This window comes from Ciconia boyciana, chromosome 2 (assembly GCF_034638445.1).
Source record: "Ciconia boyciana chromosome 2, ASM3463844v1, whole genome shotgun sequence".
NCBI classification, from domain to species: Eukaryota; Metazoa; Chordata; class Aves; order Ciconiiformes; family Ciconiidae; genus Ciconia; species Ciconia boyciana.
Genome location: NC_132935.1, coordinates 149,506,979 through 149,524,376, shown reverse-complemented (window position 1 = coordinate 149,524,376; position 17,398 = coordinate 149,506,979). Strand labels below are relative to the sequence as shown.

The 17,398-nt window shown below is 38.3% G+C and overlaps 1 protein-coding gene across 6 annotated transcripts in view; it reads left to right on the top strand.

Annotated features, from left to right (window-relative positions):
- ARHGAP21 (Rho GTPase activating protein 21) overlaps positions 1-17,398 on the top strand; it is a 123,615-nt gene that overhangs the window by 55,650 nt on the left and 50,567 nt on the right. For all 6 annotated transcript variants that reach the window (XM_072854457.1, XM_072854462.1, XM_072854459.1 and 3 more), the window contains 2 exons: positions 1,394-1,418; positions 15,538-15,630. In XM_072854457.1, coding sequence (XP_072710558.1) covers positions 1,394-1,418; positions 15,538-15,630 — 118 coding nt within the window. The remainder of the gene's footprint in view (positions 1-1,393; positions 1,419-15,537; positions 15,631-17,398) is intronic.

Here is a 17,398-nt window from a genome sequence, read left to right as displayed (position 1 = left end):
GTAATTATAATTATTGTGGCTTTCTGAAAGTAGAATGAGTACCAGATCTCTGTTAACTCAGTGTTTTGGTTTTTGGAGGTTTCTTCTTTTGTGTTTGTTTTTTTTTTTTTTCTTCCTTGAGTTATCTTTCTGTAGTATCTTACAAAGCTCCAGCAGAACTCTTGTATGTCTCAAAAGAAATGTATTGCACCTAGAAGAGACTTGTCTCATCCTCAGCATTATATAGTGTTCATATCCAGGTCTTGCTCCCTCTCTTTCTTTGAGTCTTCCTCTCTTGAGTAGTTTGCTCAGATCAGTGTGTAATTGCTTTGAAAATATATAATATGAAAAAGATAGTGATTTGTCTTTAAATGTGCAAAAGACCTAGAAATGTGGAATTAATCCATTTAAAAGTAGGAGGGACTATACAGGTGAAAATTATTTGTGATCATCTCCTTGCTCCTTCTTTCCTTCAGGACAAAACTGTTTTAATTAGCTGAGGTGAATTGTTAGAAATACTTCCTAAATAGTACATATTGGTCTAAGAAATTGTATTTAGGTTGAAATTTTATTACTCCATAAAGTTACAGTTCAGAAAGAAAACATGTATTTCCATATTTAAACAATTGTGCTATTCAAATGGTAGAATTTTGTAGAAGAGATTAGCCATCATCTTTCAAAAGGCTTTCATTCATATTAAAAGATTGATAAGAAAGTAACTTAAGTAATAATTTTCTATTTTAAGCATGCCATTCTCCCTCAGTACATTCCAGTTGTGTGACTTTTAAAAATTTTTTTTTTAAGGACTGTCAGTCATATCTGGTAGTTATGATTTATATATATAGTGCAATGAGCAGAAGGAGAATCTTTGAGGTTGTTACTAAATAGTGTTTGGGGTAGATATTTTTCTCTAGGCAGTAGTACTGAAGGCAAAACAAACCTGGTATTTCAAATTTCAGGAAGCATATTCAGAGCTTACTTACAAAATATTATGTATCTCTTGCATATTATTTAGCTTTGAATCCTTAGGTGATTAAAGTATAACCTCTCCTGCCTGGCTTTCAGGGTGGCAACATGCTTGCGACAACACACTACAGTATTAGCCTTCGTGGCAGTGTTTCGGGGGTTTTGGTACATTTGTTTTCAGATAATGCTGTTCATGTTGTTTCTGTGGGGATGTTTCATGGAACTGTGGCTTAGCTGTGTGGTTTGTTTTTTTTTAAACAAATGTTACACTACATTCTCAGAATGAAAGCCTTAATTCTGTGAAGTTGAGTACTTGTGAAAAAGAACAAGATATCAGAATGCAGACTTAATCTTACAAGTTCACTTTAAGTCTTCATAGCTTATAGATGCCTATGCATTGTTTTTCCATTTATTGAATTTTTAATATGCACTCTTTCTTTTTCCTTAGGATGAAGAGAATGGGAATAGGCAAGGTATGTCTTGTTTTTATTCTTTCACAGATCCAATATATTGAACTTTTCTCTTCAGCTGTGTAATACACTTCAGTAGCTACCTCAGAGTTTGAAATGTAAAGTCACTTCAGTGTGACTATCACGCTCATTGAATTTCATGGCATTGGAGCAAAATAAAGAAAATACCTGTCTTTTAGCTTCACTTGTTTAGTGTAGGTGTTGTGTGTGGCCACTAAGTTAATTAAAATATGTGCTGTATCGCTTCTGTGCTGTCTATATCATCTTGTCATGTATATGACAAGAGGACAAGAAACCAGCTGTGTTACCTTTTTAGTGCCAAAGTTTCACACTCTCTTAATTTGATCTGCATGTAAGACCCACAAGTATCTGTGCAAAGTACTACTATAAAGGGTTTGAGTCTCACGGATACATTTGTATACATGCATTTAAAAAACAGTGCTGTACAGTGTGTCTAAGAGCAGCCAGTATGAAATTTGAATTTTGTTGCAACTTACTCTAATAAAAGCAACACGTAAGTATATAAACCTAGTGCTGGTAGTGATGGTAAAAATTATCCACAAAAGTGGTATACAACAGTTTTAAAAAACAGAAGATTAAAAAAGGTTATTCCTGTTAGCTTTGTGATACTTTCTTCAGTATTTAATAGTACGGATCTAACTTATTTCATCAATTTTGGTACTCTGTGCATTTTAAGAGATCCATGAAACATGCTTCAGTGATGTCAGATAAGATGTATCAACAAAATTCTCGCACTTGATTTAGGAGGGATGGAAAACCCACTTATTTCTAGGTTATGCCTGTTGGTTCCCCTCCGTTTTCATAGGTTTCTCCCTCTCACATTGCCTGTGTCTGCTCTCTTTCTTAATTCACCAATTAACTTATTTTTCATTAATTGGTGCTACATCTCAGTCCCACTTAATTTAAATTTATCTTTGGTATTTAGCTATTTTCTTACCCATACTCACCTTTTTGCTGATATCTTACTGTTTCCTTAGAAGGGTGAAAAATGTGTTGATTTAGGTAAAGAAATGGGGTTTTCAGGTTGAGAGCCCAGTCCCACTTTCTGTTTTTCCCAGTCTGTCATGATGGTAAAGTACGCAGAGGAGGTGGGATTAGCTGTGTTGCAAATGTAATGTGCAGGGCTTCAGTTTGTTCTTCATCTGGCACTGCAGTGCAACTCATTGAGGACAGACCTGTTCAAAGGTGGGTACCTTTGCTCAGAGACAGCATAGGGTGAATGCTTGTTTTACTGGTGGGTTACAGTCTACTTTACACTGTAGCAGGGAATGGTACCTGGTTTCAATGTATTTTTTAAAATCTCATTTAGTTGGAAGACAGAGAACATGTCTGAACTTTTGTTTCAGGTTTTTTGTGTAACTGGTATATTAGAAGCATTCTGGGAAATACGAATTTACTGGAACTTTCTTTCTTTTCTCTTGGAAGCAGATGAATTCATCCATTTCATCCTCTTGGATGACTCGGCTGTTGTCACCTGCTTGTTAAACAGTGAAAAGTCAATCTCTTTCTATTCCTCATCACCTCCTGTCCACCCCCCAAACTTGTGACCTCCTTTATCCAATTTGGCATACAAAAAGAAAAGGCACATTCCTTTAGGAAGGGAAAGGAGTCAATCCTTTGTGCCAAACCAGCATGGAAGATACCATTTGTGGTCTGGAGAAAGTAGTTCTGCAGTATTGCTCTTGTCATAGGGAGAACTGGATCAGCTAAAGATGCTAATGTGGGTCTGTTTATCTGAAATGTGATCCGAGATCTGTTTTTCAGTAGAGAAACAGTAGTAAACAGACATTTATTTGGTTGACTGAGACCTATGCAGGTGGCAGCAAGATTACTTTCTGGAAATTTTTGTGTAGCTACTTAAACTATGAATCATAGCTTAACTATTGCTTATTTATAGCAACGTAGTACGTTGTATGCCTTGAAATACAGATCAAAGGGCACAAAGTGCTCTGGGAAGATAACAGTATTCTCATTAGCAGGAGAGAAAGTTGGACTTGTGCTCCTGGAAAGTGAAGAAGAGATGACTGTGAGGTGGAGGATGTAGGTGTCAGTAGAACTTAACCTGCCAGTTTTGTGTATTGTACCTTTAAAAATAACAAAATGGGACAAAGTGTGTAAGTCATTTTTCCCCAGCATTTAGTGTGATCTTGGGAGGCAGGGGGGATGGAACGGTTTCTTATTTACACTGCTGCAAGTTGTTCCTGTTCCCCAATGAGATGATAGATAGCTTGTGAGGAGAAAACCAGGAAAAGCGTATCTCATTTTTCATGTTCACAAACATCATGCTAATGGAGCAAAAGCAGGTATGCCAGAAATTCTGTGAAGGATTATCGCAAGGATTCTGAAAGTAATTAACGTTGGAAAATTAGGCCGAGCCGCTTTGGAGCGGCAAGAAGCTGGGTGTTTGGCTGCTGGCTGTGGGGGTCCCTTGCTGCTGAAGCACCAGTTGCTTCAACAGCTTGAGGAGGAGGGTGTTGCTGGGCAGGGCGCAGTGCGTTGTGTGTCGTGCAGAGGAGCCATCTAGTGGCAAATGTCATGTGTCTTCCTTCAGACCGAATTGGAAAACTTGCCTCTCTGAAGCTCGGTCTTAATTAACAATGAAAATATCTTAATGATAAACATTTTTCTTTTGAAGTCTGTAGATGAGAATTCACTTAATTCACTTGAGCTTTCCTCTCTCAAAGACTAAGCTAAGGGGATTGAAGCTTTTCATTTTTGTGAAGCAGTGTGTGCCAGTGCAAAATTTTTTTTTTTCTTTTTGTATTGATTTTGAGTGAAGATTTCTAATTGCCTGCACTTTCTGCTTTGTCCTCTTCACAAGTTAAACTTACCTTTAAAAGTTGAGATTTTTGTCAGGTTCAACACTTACAAATTTGAGTAGGTGGGTGTAGAGGAAAGCATTTCTATTACTATTGCCTTTGATGGAAAGCACTTGAATATTTTTTTTCAAAGGAGCTGAGTACCTAATTAAGTCTAGAGGGCAGAAGATGAAAGCATGTGCCAGATTTGATGTTGTCATGGTTTAGCTTCAGTCAGCTAAGCACCACACAGCAGCTCGCTCACCCTCCCCCCACCCCCCGGGTGGGATGGGGGAGAGAATCGGAAGGGCAAAAGAAAGAAAACTTGTGGGTTGAGATGAGAACACTTTAATAATGGGGTGGGGAATTGTAATGAAAAGGAAAACAATAGAGAGAGGAACAAAACCCAGGAAAAAAACAAGTGATGCAACTGCTCGCCACCCTCTGACTGACACCCAGCCAGTCCCCAAGCAGCAATTGCTGCCCATCTGGCCAACTTGCCCCAGTTTCTATACTGAGCCTGACATCATATGGTATGGAATAGCCCTTTGACCAGTGTGGATCAACTGTCCTGGCTGTGCCCCCTCCCAGCTTCTTGTGCACCTGGCAGGGCATGAGAAGCTGTGAAGTCCTTGACTAGTGTAAGCACTACTTAGCAACAACTAAAACATCAGTGTGTTATCAACGTTATTCTCATACTAAATCCAAAACACAGCACTATAGCAGCTACTAGGAAGAAAATTAACTCTATCCCAGCCGAAACAAGGACAGGTGTATTCTAACAGTGAAATATTTTTATATAGTTTTATGTTCTGGTATAGAATTTTAGTGCAACTTTTTTAGTATATATTTCAGTCATGCTCCTGGCTTGCATTAATCTTGCTTTTGGTAAGCAGTAAGATTTCAAAGCATTTAGAATAAAAGATAATACAAATTTGTCCAGGAGAGCTCTAAACTATGAATGACACAGGAGGGAAATGGTGGCCAAGAAGCAAGTGAGGAAGTGGTGGCTCAGGCTGTCAAGTAAAGGGGTTAGGATGCTGTGGGCAGGAGACACCCCATGGTCAACAGTTGGGACAGAAAGGGACCACCTCAAGTGTATGCACATAAGTAAGGGAATGCCTACCGGACGGTATGATGGGCAGAGCTCTCGTGCCTTTTTTTGAGGGCCTGTCTGAAGCCCCTGTGCACTCATGCATGCAGCATGGGGAACAAGCAGGAGGAATTGGAGGTTTGCATGCAGTTGCAGGGCTACAATCTCATTGGGGTCACACATACGTAGTGGAATAGCTCACAGGAGTGGGCTAGAGTGCTGCAGTGGATGGGTACAGGCACTTTGGGAAGGACAGGTTGGGAGAGCACGGAGGTCAAGTTGCCTTTGTTGTCAGGTTGTGAGAGAGCAGCAGGGATGCATGGAGCCCTGGCTTGGGATGCATGAGGAGCCAGCTTAGAGTTTATGGCCAGGATTTGCAGGCAGGCCCATGTTTTGGTGAGTGTCTGCTACAGACCGCCTGATCAGGGAGGAAGTAGATGAGGCTTTCTTCAGACAGCTGGTGAAAGCCTCACATGTGCAGGTCCTGGCCCTTATGGGGGACTTTAGCACCCTGTTATTTGCTGGAAGGGCATCACAGCATATTTACCCTAACTATTTTGTAGTTACTATTTGAAAGATTTCTGTTCTTTCCTACTTTTACTGCTCCAGGTTGTAACCTTAAGCTAAGCTATTAAAATGCTCTTCTAACAGGTGCACTTTATCAGAAGATGCAGATCTTTCTCAATGGATTCCTTGGTCACTGCCTGGAAACTTGTATCAGCTTCTGCTGTTTCCTTGAGAATTATTGTTATACTGAACAGCTTGTATTAACTTGGAGTATTTCTTTCATGTGTTTTGAGGATGGTACACCATCAGTATTCTTCCTGTTTTCTGGAGTTGCCCCATTTCAAAATTTTGTTTGAGGTATCTCACAGGCAGAAGTCTCCCAGGAGAGCATTGTAGGAGTACTTGGAGACAAGCTGAAAAATACCTATACCTATTAAAAAATAATAATATTTTATATTAAAAACTTGCAGTGTCAACATGTGGTAAGTGGTGCTGGAGAAAACCATCTCCATTGCCATGCTGTCTCCATGCCATTTCATTGTGCACTTAATATGGTGACTATGTTGTTGTCCTTCAAAGGCTCCTTGAAGCTGTAGTTGGCAAACTACAAGTTTAGTTACATATTAAATGGGTTGGTCGTTTCTTGTATCTTGTCCTAAAACATGTTTTTCTTCAAAAATGTTTGGCTTGTGGGTCATGATTAAAATAAACAGTGATAAGCATACAGAAACAGTCTGAAAGGAATTTCATCTTTCATATGAGAACTAAGGTATTTTATGTTTAATACAGTGCCTGGAAATCTAGTATCATTATAATCCAGTATCATATCTTTTTAATATGATGTTCTTGCTTTCCTACTTTATCTCCTATTTCTATGTGGAGCTATCTGTAGCAACTAGCAGCTTATCTTCCCGTAAAAATGAAAGGTGAGTTAGGTGTATTGCTCAGTGTCCTTTTCTGTAGAGACTGAGTGTGTGCTTTCTAATGAGACTTTAGACATCTGTTTTCACTGAGATTTCTAGTTCATTAAATTGGGATCACCAGGCTATTTTTTTAATGTGCCAAACTATGGAGTAAAGTTTCTACCCTTCAGTTGTCTAAGCTGTATAGTTCCAACTCGTTACCTGAGCTCCTTCAGCTCTGTGCGAGTCTGGTTTGACGTAGAGCCTTTGGGGGAAGGGTGGAAAAAATGCAGGAAAAGCTTTTTATTCCTTACTGCTGCTTACATAATGCTTTGAGTTTTTGATGTTTTATTTCTTTAAACAGACTGTTGATTTCTGTAATGTGATTTGTGTTCTCCCAGGATTTAATTTAATCCCATGTTTTCTAACATCATTGTCTATCAGCTCAGTCTGTTATGAAATAAACTAATTGTGCCTGTGATGATGGGAACAAGGTAGATAAGGAACAAGAGAATGAATGTGAAAGCAAATATTTGGAAAGGTCATAGATTACTGGGATGATACAGTCTAAGGTATATGATAGTGGAATAGGAGTAAGAGATAAGAGGTATATAAAACTAATGCTTTAGGATAGTGCCACAGTAAATTGTCCTTTTCTGTGGATTTTTAATCCAGCTTTATTTTTGACACTAAATGTTGAGAATGCTAAAAGAAGACCTGTTTAGTTTTCCCTGAAACCAGAGCCTGATGATTCCTTTTTCCCTTAAAGTACATCCAGAATGTCCAGCAGAGTGGCCTTCCAACTTGTCACATGTATGTTTCTCAGTGACTACTATTTGAGTACAAATCATCTTTGACTTTTAATAAAAATGCTAAGAGCTGTGTAAATGTAATTTCCATGGATTTAGGGGAGTCTGTAGGTTTACTACAACAGATATAAATTTAATGTCTCTATGCTTATCTAAGAACTAAAGTAGATCCTATAGACTGTTTAATCATAAGTTTTAAACTTGAAAAGGTTTCATTTTATATTTGAGAGAATTGAAAAAAATTGTTATAATATTGGCAAATAATGCAGTGGGAAAACAGTTTTGCAGAATTTGTATTTGAGTTGAAACTGTTACATGTTTTCCATAACAATTGCAGATTGTCAAATGGTTTAAGAGAAGAGGAAGCAAAAGAAGAAATACCATCTTTGAGTTGCCTAATCAAAATGCCAGAGGTGCCTTGAGTATAACAGAATGTATTTTTCCTGTATCGGAGTTGAATGCCAGGTGTTTCTCTACTAAATGACTCAACAGGGCTATTTTACTTGTTATCCTCTTTTAGAGGTTCTTCCTTGGCACTGTATTTTGCTTAGTGTTTTTTATTTGAGTTAATTTGTGCTTGACAGTGGGTGAAATAAGCTCTGTTGGGGCTGGGCTGGGACCTTTGGGCTCCTTTTCTGCAATGGATTGCTAGTGGAGAAATGCTTACTATGTATGAAATTCAGTTTGCAGATTATAAAATCCAGAATTGTCTTTAGTTGGACTCTCTCAGTTAAATGTAATCCTGACAGTTTTGTGATTTATATTTAATTAAGTGAAATCTGTATTAATAAATGTAAGTTCTGCTGTACTTTTAGCAACCTCTTTTTGAGTACCTTGGGAAAAGATTAGGTGGTTTTTGATTCAGCAGTCATTTAGAAGCATTTGTCCCACTGTAGCTGTACATATTGCTCCTCCCTCTGCCTGAAAAGCGTCCCAGGAATCGGTGCCACTCGGCATTGTTGAACCAGCGGAGTGCAAATGCCTTGGATATCCAAAAGCATACTTGTAGATCTTAATGTTCAAGAGGAATGTTCGTCCTTCTTGAGTCAGAGAAAGATGTACATAAGAGCCTGTCTTAATTGAATAACTTGAGGTGTTTCATGGGGCTGGTGGTTCTTTAGTATAAAAATGAAAGTCACCCTTGCTATCTGCTGAACATAGGACCAGGAGTAAAAATGTTCTGCGTAAGGTTAACAAAACTCTGTAGCCTTTATTCCGTTCCTGTGTTATGAGTATTTCTAAGCACAGTTCAGCTGCCCTGAGCAAAAGATTTTTTTTTTTCCTCAGGAAGCAGTGAAATGGCATGTTTTTAAGCAGTGGATTCTTGGACTTTGTGAGAAAGTATGTATTGTACTGTGTCCTGAAACACTTGCAGGTTTGTGCTCTACAGGTCAAAAAGAAAGGAAGAGCTATGTCAGCAATAGCGCTTTGGTGTGGATTTTTTTTTTGTGTGTCCCGTCCCCCCCCCCCCGATGTAAAGGTTCTTTGTCAGAGAGGTGCCCTTTGTGTAGTCTTTATGACTCAGACGTTTCTCTCTGACTGTTTTATATTGGAAAGTTAATGACTACAGAGAAATGATGTGCTCATTGCTATCTTGTAGTGTGTTGGTAGATTTGATAATGTAACTTCTGCCATGTCATTTTGTTTTCCAGATGAATCACAGAGCAGTATAGTAATACTGTCTGGTTTGTAGAGAGTAGCTTAAAAACTAACTCAAGGTTACCACATTTGATATAATACTAGTTAATGTTCCTTGTAGCAGCTGTATTCCAAACTAGCATTTTAGGGGATTAAGCTAGAATTGGCACCTGGATAAAATTAATTTCTATGTCAAGTTTAGGGGAGTTAAGAGAAGTGTTGCTGTATGTGATTCCCCCCAAATGTAAGTCAATTATAAATGTTAACAACTCTTAGTTCTACTGTTCTGTTTAAAAGCAGTAATTTTTTTTAATATTCCCTTTTATCAGGGAGAAAGAGCATATTAGAATTTTATTATTTTGCAAATCAGATGGCTGGGCTAGTGCAACGTACTCCCCTCTGCCATGTCTGGTATCTCAAACATTTGTCAGGAAAGCTTCCTTGTAACTTTACAATGAGAAACTTACTTTCCCCTGTCAGACTGTGAAGGTGGTATTGACTTGTAGTCTCAGCTAGTAGATCCAGGTAGTATAAAGGTTAGATCATAAATGATGATAAATATATGTATTATGAAGAAAGTATTTAATTTTATTTGACATTAATTTGAACAACAGTTGAAACAAGGTACTGCTCTCTAAATTCTGTAGAATCTACTTTGATCTCACTGGTTATTGAAGGTAGCAATTAGTATTTTTTGGTTGAAAATTTCTGACTAATTAGAAGATTTGCATACAATTACGAAAAATGTATATGTTGTCTAGGAAAAATCTTGTTGCAATAAACTGCTTTTCTGTATTTGTCTTGCATTTGATTACAGGTGTTTGTGCTTCAGACAACTTTGGTTGTTTAGACTAAGGACCTCATTATAAAGACTCTCCTGATTCCTTACTATCCTTTTTCAAGCCAATGAATTTTTGCCTTGAGCCTTCTGTATACTTGGCGATTCGTTTTTATTTCCTTATTTCTGATGATACTGAATGTCTGAAGTTCAGACACCAATTTGCCTTCTCTAAAGTTACATTTTCATTTGAATAGCATCACTTAAGGGAGTAGTTGCACTGCAAGGAATATTTTACTCGCTCTTAGTAAAACTGCATTACGGCCTGGACAATAACTTGAGTGTTAATTTGTCCTGACTGGTGACCATTTACTCATGCTGGAGACTTTTGTGTGCTTACAAGACTGATAAAGGAAAAGACAACTTTATGGACTGTTTTTCAGTTTCTGGTGAGCTAACTTGTGTACTTGGCAACTTTATATGCTTCTATTTCTTTTATTGCCCTTACATAAGACTGCACCTCTGCATATAGCTACGCTTGTGGAGAAATGAAGTAAATATGAAATTCTTTTTCACAGAAGTTGTACTTTTCATCTGTGCTGCTTCCTTGCACATGAGTGTGTTCCTCGCAGCTCACAGTTTTGCCTGTTCTTTGTGCATGCATGATGTCTTGTTTTTTACTTGCAGTTCAAGATTTGGGAGAAATTGTCTTATCTGCTGGTAGCCTGCAACATGTTAATTATACAGTTGTTTACAAAAGTATGGAGAAGGAGAGAGGAGGCAAAGCAATATGCAGTAACAAGCACTGGAAAAGCACTGGCAAATAGAATAGAATATTTCAGTTGGAAAGGACCTACAACGATCATCTAGTCCAACTGTCTGACCAATTCAGAGCTGACCAAAAGTTAAAGGATGTTAAGGGCATTGTCCAAACGCCTCTTAAACACTGACAGGCTTGGAGCATTGACCACCTCTCTAGAAAGCCTATTCCAGTGTTTGACCACCCTCTCAGTAAAGAAATGCTTCCTAATCATAGAGTCATTTAGGTTGGAAAAGGCTTTTAAGATCGAGTCCAACTGTAAACCTAATACTGCCAAGTCCACTGCTAAACTATGTCCCTAAGTGCCACATCTACACATCTTTTAAATACCTGCAGGGTTGGTCACTCAACCACTTTCCTGGGCAGCCTGTTGCAATGCTTAATAACCCTTTCAGTGAGGAAATTTTTCCTAATATCCAATCTAAACCTCCCCTGGTGCAACTTGAGGCCATTTCCTCTTGTCCTGTCACTTGTTGCTTGGGAAAAGAGACTGACACCCACCTCACTACAACCTCCTTTCAGGTAGTTGTCCACTCTAAACTTCCCCTGGCACAGCTTTGAACCATTCCCACGTGTCCTGTCACTGGATACCAGGGAGAAGAGATCAGCACCTCCCTCTCCACTTCCCCTCCTCAGGAAGCTGTAGAGAGCAATGAGATCACCCCTCAGCCTCCTTCTCTCCAAACTAGACAAGCCCAAAGTCCTTAGCTGCTCCTCATAGGACATGCCTTCCAGCCCTTTCACCAGCGCTGTTGCCCTCCTCTGGACACATTCAAGGACCTTCACATCCTTCTTAAATTGCGGGGCCCAGAACTGCACAGAGTACTCAAGGTGAGGCTGCACCAACGCTGAATGCAGGGGGATAATCACTTCTTTTGACTGGCTGGTCATACTGTGTGCGTTGCATCCCAGGATGCGGTTTGCTGTCTTGGCTGCCAGGGCACCCTGCTGACTCATACTGAGCCTCCTGTCGACCAGCACCCCTAGGTCCGTTTCTGCAGGGCTGATCTCCAGCCAGTCCTCTCCCAGTTTGTACTTGTGCCTGGCAAGGGTACAGTAAGGCTGCATGTCTGACAGACTAATAGTGAGCTGCTTTACTGTTCTTTGCTGTATCGCCTTGTAAGGAATTGCTGGCATGCTCCAAAAAGTTAGGCCTTTCAATATTAGGAAAATTGTGAATCCAGTCTGACGCTACGTAGTGCAGAGCTGGAGAGCTTAGTGTAAAAGATGCACTGTGATAATCTGCTCTAGGTGGTGGACTTTGGAAGGAGGGAAGTTTAGGCTCACATTTTGGACAGCATCTTGGTTTTGCCTGATGATTGGGTGCAGACAGGACCCAATGGAAATTTAGGCACAATTAAATTGAAGTGTAGTGATTGTTAAATTTTGAGACATGAGGTAAGTTACTAGATTATCCATTTTACTTGGAATTTATTTCTGTAACGATTGAGTGCACATCTACGAGATTTATTCCCCCTCAGTCTGAAGAAAGTATTGTTAGCTCCTACTGTCAGAAAATACTGTTTAGCTTTGAGTTTCAGACTCAAAATATAAACATACACTTTGAGGCTACGTATTCAAGGAAGTTCATTTATGTGTTACTGATGGAAAGAAGTTCTGGTTTGTATCCAGGTATGTAAAAGACCAAGGATAAATGAAGAGCATGTATTAATCTACCAAAGTGTGGGAGTCCTAGGTTTTCTTCTCGTCTTCACTTCTGCTTGGATATTACTGAGCTGTAAAATGAACCTGCAAATGTAAACAACGTTTTAAACCTTTCATCCTAATTTTTTGCCCCTAAATTGATCTCTTTCTTTAGGGTGATGGTTCACTTTTTAGGAAGAAGAATGACTGTTCAATATAGCCTCTTCCTGCATGTAGGACAAATAACCAAGTTTAATGTGTAATCAGCTTTGTGAATTGGTCCATAAAATAGCTGTGAAAACCTGAAGTGAGCACCCATAGTGTTGAAGAACCTCTCAGTGTAGCTGACAGGTTGGTCAGAAATCAGATGTTCAGGGAAGCCTTCAGTCTCTGGTCTCCATAAATCGGTACAGTTTTCCCCTCTAACTCATTGGGAAGTGTATTAAAGGTATTCTATGTTGGATATTGAATGGGAGTAACCGTACCTGCTTGACCTCTTGTTTTGTGTGTTCAGGTATGGGCAAGGCATAAAGCAGTATTAGAATGTTATGCAAACTAGCAGTAGACCACTAACATTTTTTGATGAGCATTTTGTAAAGGAAGCTGAGGTAGGCCCTTCGTGTTGGGTTATAAGTATCAGATATTAAGTGTTACAAATTAAATGTGCCATGGGAGCTCCATCATTTTTATTGTCACTTTTGGGATTGTAAATCTCTTCAGTAAAAGATTAAGTGACAACACTGGGAAGGATGTTTGGTGGTCCTATAAAAGGTCATACTTTAACTTCACTCGTAAGTGGTTGAAGCAACCTTTTGTTCATGGCATCTGGGAAAATTATTCTTGGAGCTTGTCTAAACTTGCTGAAATGTTACTGCCTCTTAAAGGACGAGACCCATCATGTGTTCAATGTCTATTTAAATCAGCAGATTAAAAATGACAGATATTAGCTTTGGTTCACAAAGAGCATTTTGTATGTCTTGTAGCTGTGTCCTGCTAATCAAATTTTAAAGTACTTGGGGACTGAGCTGCCAGCTGGAGTTTCTTGATTTATAATTCAGTTGCTTTGTATATAGTAGTTATCTGATTCTATCAAATCAACTTTTTGATTATTCTCTACCAATCTGGAGTTATTTTGAGAAGGCCATTTAGAGCCATATGAGTAAGCCATGTTGTTCAGTTTTGTGGTAAAACAGCAGGACACCGAGGGTCTGCAGAATGAAGGCATTAGGCTAAAACTTGTATTTGAAAAATGTGAATCAGAGTCAGAGGGAAGTCTGGTTTTGTGCAATTTATTAGATTCTTCAAATAATGAGCTTTTCCCCATACGGAAACGAAACCAAAAAAGGGTAAGGGGGGCACCTTATTTATATTCAGTAAATAACGCTGTGGCTTAGTAAACATGGCCAGGTGGGATATTTAAAGCTGTAATGAAAGTACTTCCAAAAGCAGTGCCATTTGTGCCTAAGTCAGATTAGTCACTGAAGAAGTGATTAGAACCTAATACTCCAGTTTCAAGGAGTGTTTCTTTTATCAGCAGTGCCAGTTTTAAGCAATCCCTTTACTCTCTCCTGCTGTTCCTGCTTTTTCTGCAGTTCATACCACCCTCTCCACTATGCCAGGGTTTCCTGGTGAACTGGAACACAGACCTAGCTTATTTTCAATGCATGTCAGTTCCCTGAGCTGGCTCATCATGTAGCCTCCAAAGGTGATATTTCCCCAGGTGACAGTGCGGTACAAGGGTAGTAACTGGTCATGGGAGTTGGGAGGGACTGAGGCTGTTAAAGCCAGCACTGGCACCGTAAAAGCTTGTCCGGCTATAACCTTTGAGGTTCCACCACTGGTTCTGTGAGCACTCGTGTTTTGCACCATGTAGGACAGGGGTGTCAGGAAAGACCAGTAACACTGTAAACCAAATTAAGTTCAGTGCAGTCTTCTGGCAGACTGGAAATAAAGTTGCAAATTTTATTTTCGGGTGGGTTTTCTGTTTGTGGTTTTTTGTGGTGTTTTGTTTTTGGTGGTGTTTTTTTTTTTAAGCTTACTGGCATAAGAATTACACTAGCAAAGCTGTGGAGAAACTGTAAAGGTACTCCAGCTACATACAGATGTATGCATCACTGCATTTTAGCCTGCAAGTATAACTGTGGAAGGTTTTTTTTCTTGTGGTTTTGTTTGTGTGTGTGGTTTTTTGTTTGTTTTTGTTGGGGTCTTTTTCCGTGGGTTTTTTTTTGTTTGTTTTTGTTTTTGTTTTTGTTTTTTTCCCAGCACTGCCCCCCCCCCCCCGCGGCCCCCCGATAATTGGAAGCAGTGACTACTTCTAAGAATTACTTAGATTTGGTGGTATGCATGTAACAGCACAAGTTACCTGTGTTTCTGGAAGCATAGAAGTTAAGTGTATAAGTGGAAAGCAAGAAGAAACAAGTGTTACAATTTCTACCTACTGTCGATTAACTTCTATGTTTATGTTGTGTATATATGGATATGTACAGCACATGCAGATGTTATAATTTACTTTGAATTATACATTGCTTTTTGAATTTTGATAGATCTTCAAGAAAACTTTAGACTTAATTTTGGAGCATCTAAAAACACTTAGAAAGTCAGTGTTATAGTTCCGTGAGGACTATAAATCAATGTTACGTTTTTCTTTCTTCTAGGAAGGATTTAAAAGTTTTTTATTTTTCAGTTTGCACTACTAATTCTTACTTAATTCGTCTGGCTTTGTCTTATGCCAGATAGCAATCTAGAAGAGGAAGGGGTGTTTCTTATTGAATAGTGTAGGCATCAGCATGAGGATGAAGTAGCAATGAGATGATGAAATGAACCTGAAAAATACCACTTACCTGGGGCATATTTGCAAGTTTAAGTTTGAGATATATCTTATGCCCCACCAGCTTTCTTTTTTCCCCAGACACCTAAAAGATCTTTAGTGTAGCCAAACTAAATGCTGTCTTTAGGATTCTTAGTATCTCTTCCTTCCCTCACCCCAAATTGAACTTGAGTATTTAATGTAATGATGAACATGGCAGGATTACATTTCAATATAATTCTTGAAGTAAAAACAGTGTAATGCCGTATAATTAAATGCTTTTAAGAAATAGTCTTTCTTCCTCAGGAAAACAAAGAAATAGACTGGAGCCAATGGATACCATATTCGTTAAACAAGTTAAAGAGGGTGGACCTGCTTTTGAAGCTGGACTGTGCACAGGTACTGTTCTTCTATAACACTGATAGCATGTTTGTGTATGAGATGTAAAATATATATGATTTAAGCTTCTACATAGAATTCTATCTTCCATTTAAACTTTGTTCTTTCCTTCAGAAGTTTGAAGCCTCTCTTAAGTTGTCCTCCAGCATTTTTCATCGCAAAAGCATCGTTGTGTTCTATCAGGAGGTGCTATATAAAATATATTAAGGCATTAAAGTCTTAGTCTTTTTGTATTATTATCCTTAAAAAAATAAGAACAAGCATATGATAAAATATGAGAGGAGAAAGGGAAAAGGGAAGAAAAGAGACACCTGTAAGCTCCTACTTCTTGTGTTTTGTGACAAATTGACAACCTCCAAACATTCAGGTTTTTGTCCTTTAAATTAAATTATTCCACCTCCTTTAAATTAAATGAGAACAATCCAAGCATGTCTCTTCTTACCAGATTTTGTTCAGTTGTTTGATTTAATCAAACTGGAGAGCAGAAAGCATGTTTTTTGGGAAGTGCCATGTAATTTGTCACACCTTTACAAAGTGTCCAAGGAAGAAAAAGCTATGTTAGAATGGGAAGTCTTAAAAGTGTTAAAACAATAAGTTATGTAGATGGACACCACTACAAACACAGGTTTCTGTTGTTAAAAATACGGCAAAACATATGTTCTATGAAAGGATTGTGTTTGTGTCATAATGGGATGTTGATATTTTCTTTTGAAAACAGTCATGTACATGCATTTGACTGGAATAGAATAATTTTTGTATGTTTCTTTCTAAAGAAATGCAAAGGTTCTGGGATGATCGCAATTTAAAACAGTACTAGATCCTACTTGTACAGCATAAGGCATTTTTCTTTTTTTAACTCCTCCTTAAGCAGTTAGTCAGGGAAGAGCTACTTTGGCATTATTTTAATGCTATTATTTAAAGAAATGTTTTGGCTTGCTAAAGTGTAGCATATGTTGAAGTTGTACAGAGGAGCCATGTTAATTTCTACTCTGTTCAGTGTTTGCCAAATTGAAAGAGATGAAATCTGCAGAGAATATTTTATTTTTAGGCATAGAAGAGATTTTTAGGAGCCCAGAATAAAGAACAGAAAATGAGAAAATACATTTTTAAATTACCAGAATATTCTTGTTAAACACACTGCTGATAGTAGTTATATCTAATTAGGTCATGCCACTATTTCTTGTTTAAAACTTTAGGGTCAAATGTATTACTATATCTCTGTCTTGAAATGATATTATAAAACACTCAGGGAATGGTCAGCTTAACCTCTGAAACACATACTGTATACATTTCTTATTTTGCAGAATCAACTGTATTTTGATTTTTTTTTTTTTTAATTCAACTTGGCTTTGTTTTGTGGTCATACTAATGGAAAGAAAATACCATTAGAAAATCTAATATAAGTTTAGGTAGTTATGTTTGTTTGTCAATTCTTACGTCACTGCTGCAGGGTCCTTTGTAATACTGACAGTCTCAACCCAAGCTTCGTTACCAGAATCAATGAGCTCTGTTTCAGGAGCCTACCTGGCTGCTACTCACCAGAAAGCTTGGAATACTCTTGCATAATTGAGGAATAGGTTACAGTATCTTAAATGTAAGACAATTCATTCTGAGTATTTTTGAATACTCCTGTAAAATTATCTGTGTTAGAGTTAGAAAGATCATACTTCCCATATTTAACCTCCAAGACATTTCATTAAAAAAGAACATATCTGTGAGTTCCAAACATAAGTATTTTAGAAATATTGAAATACAGACAGCCAAAACA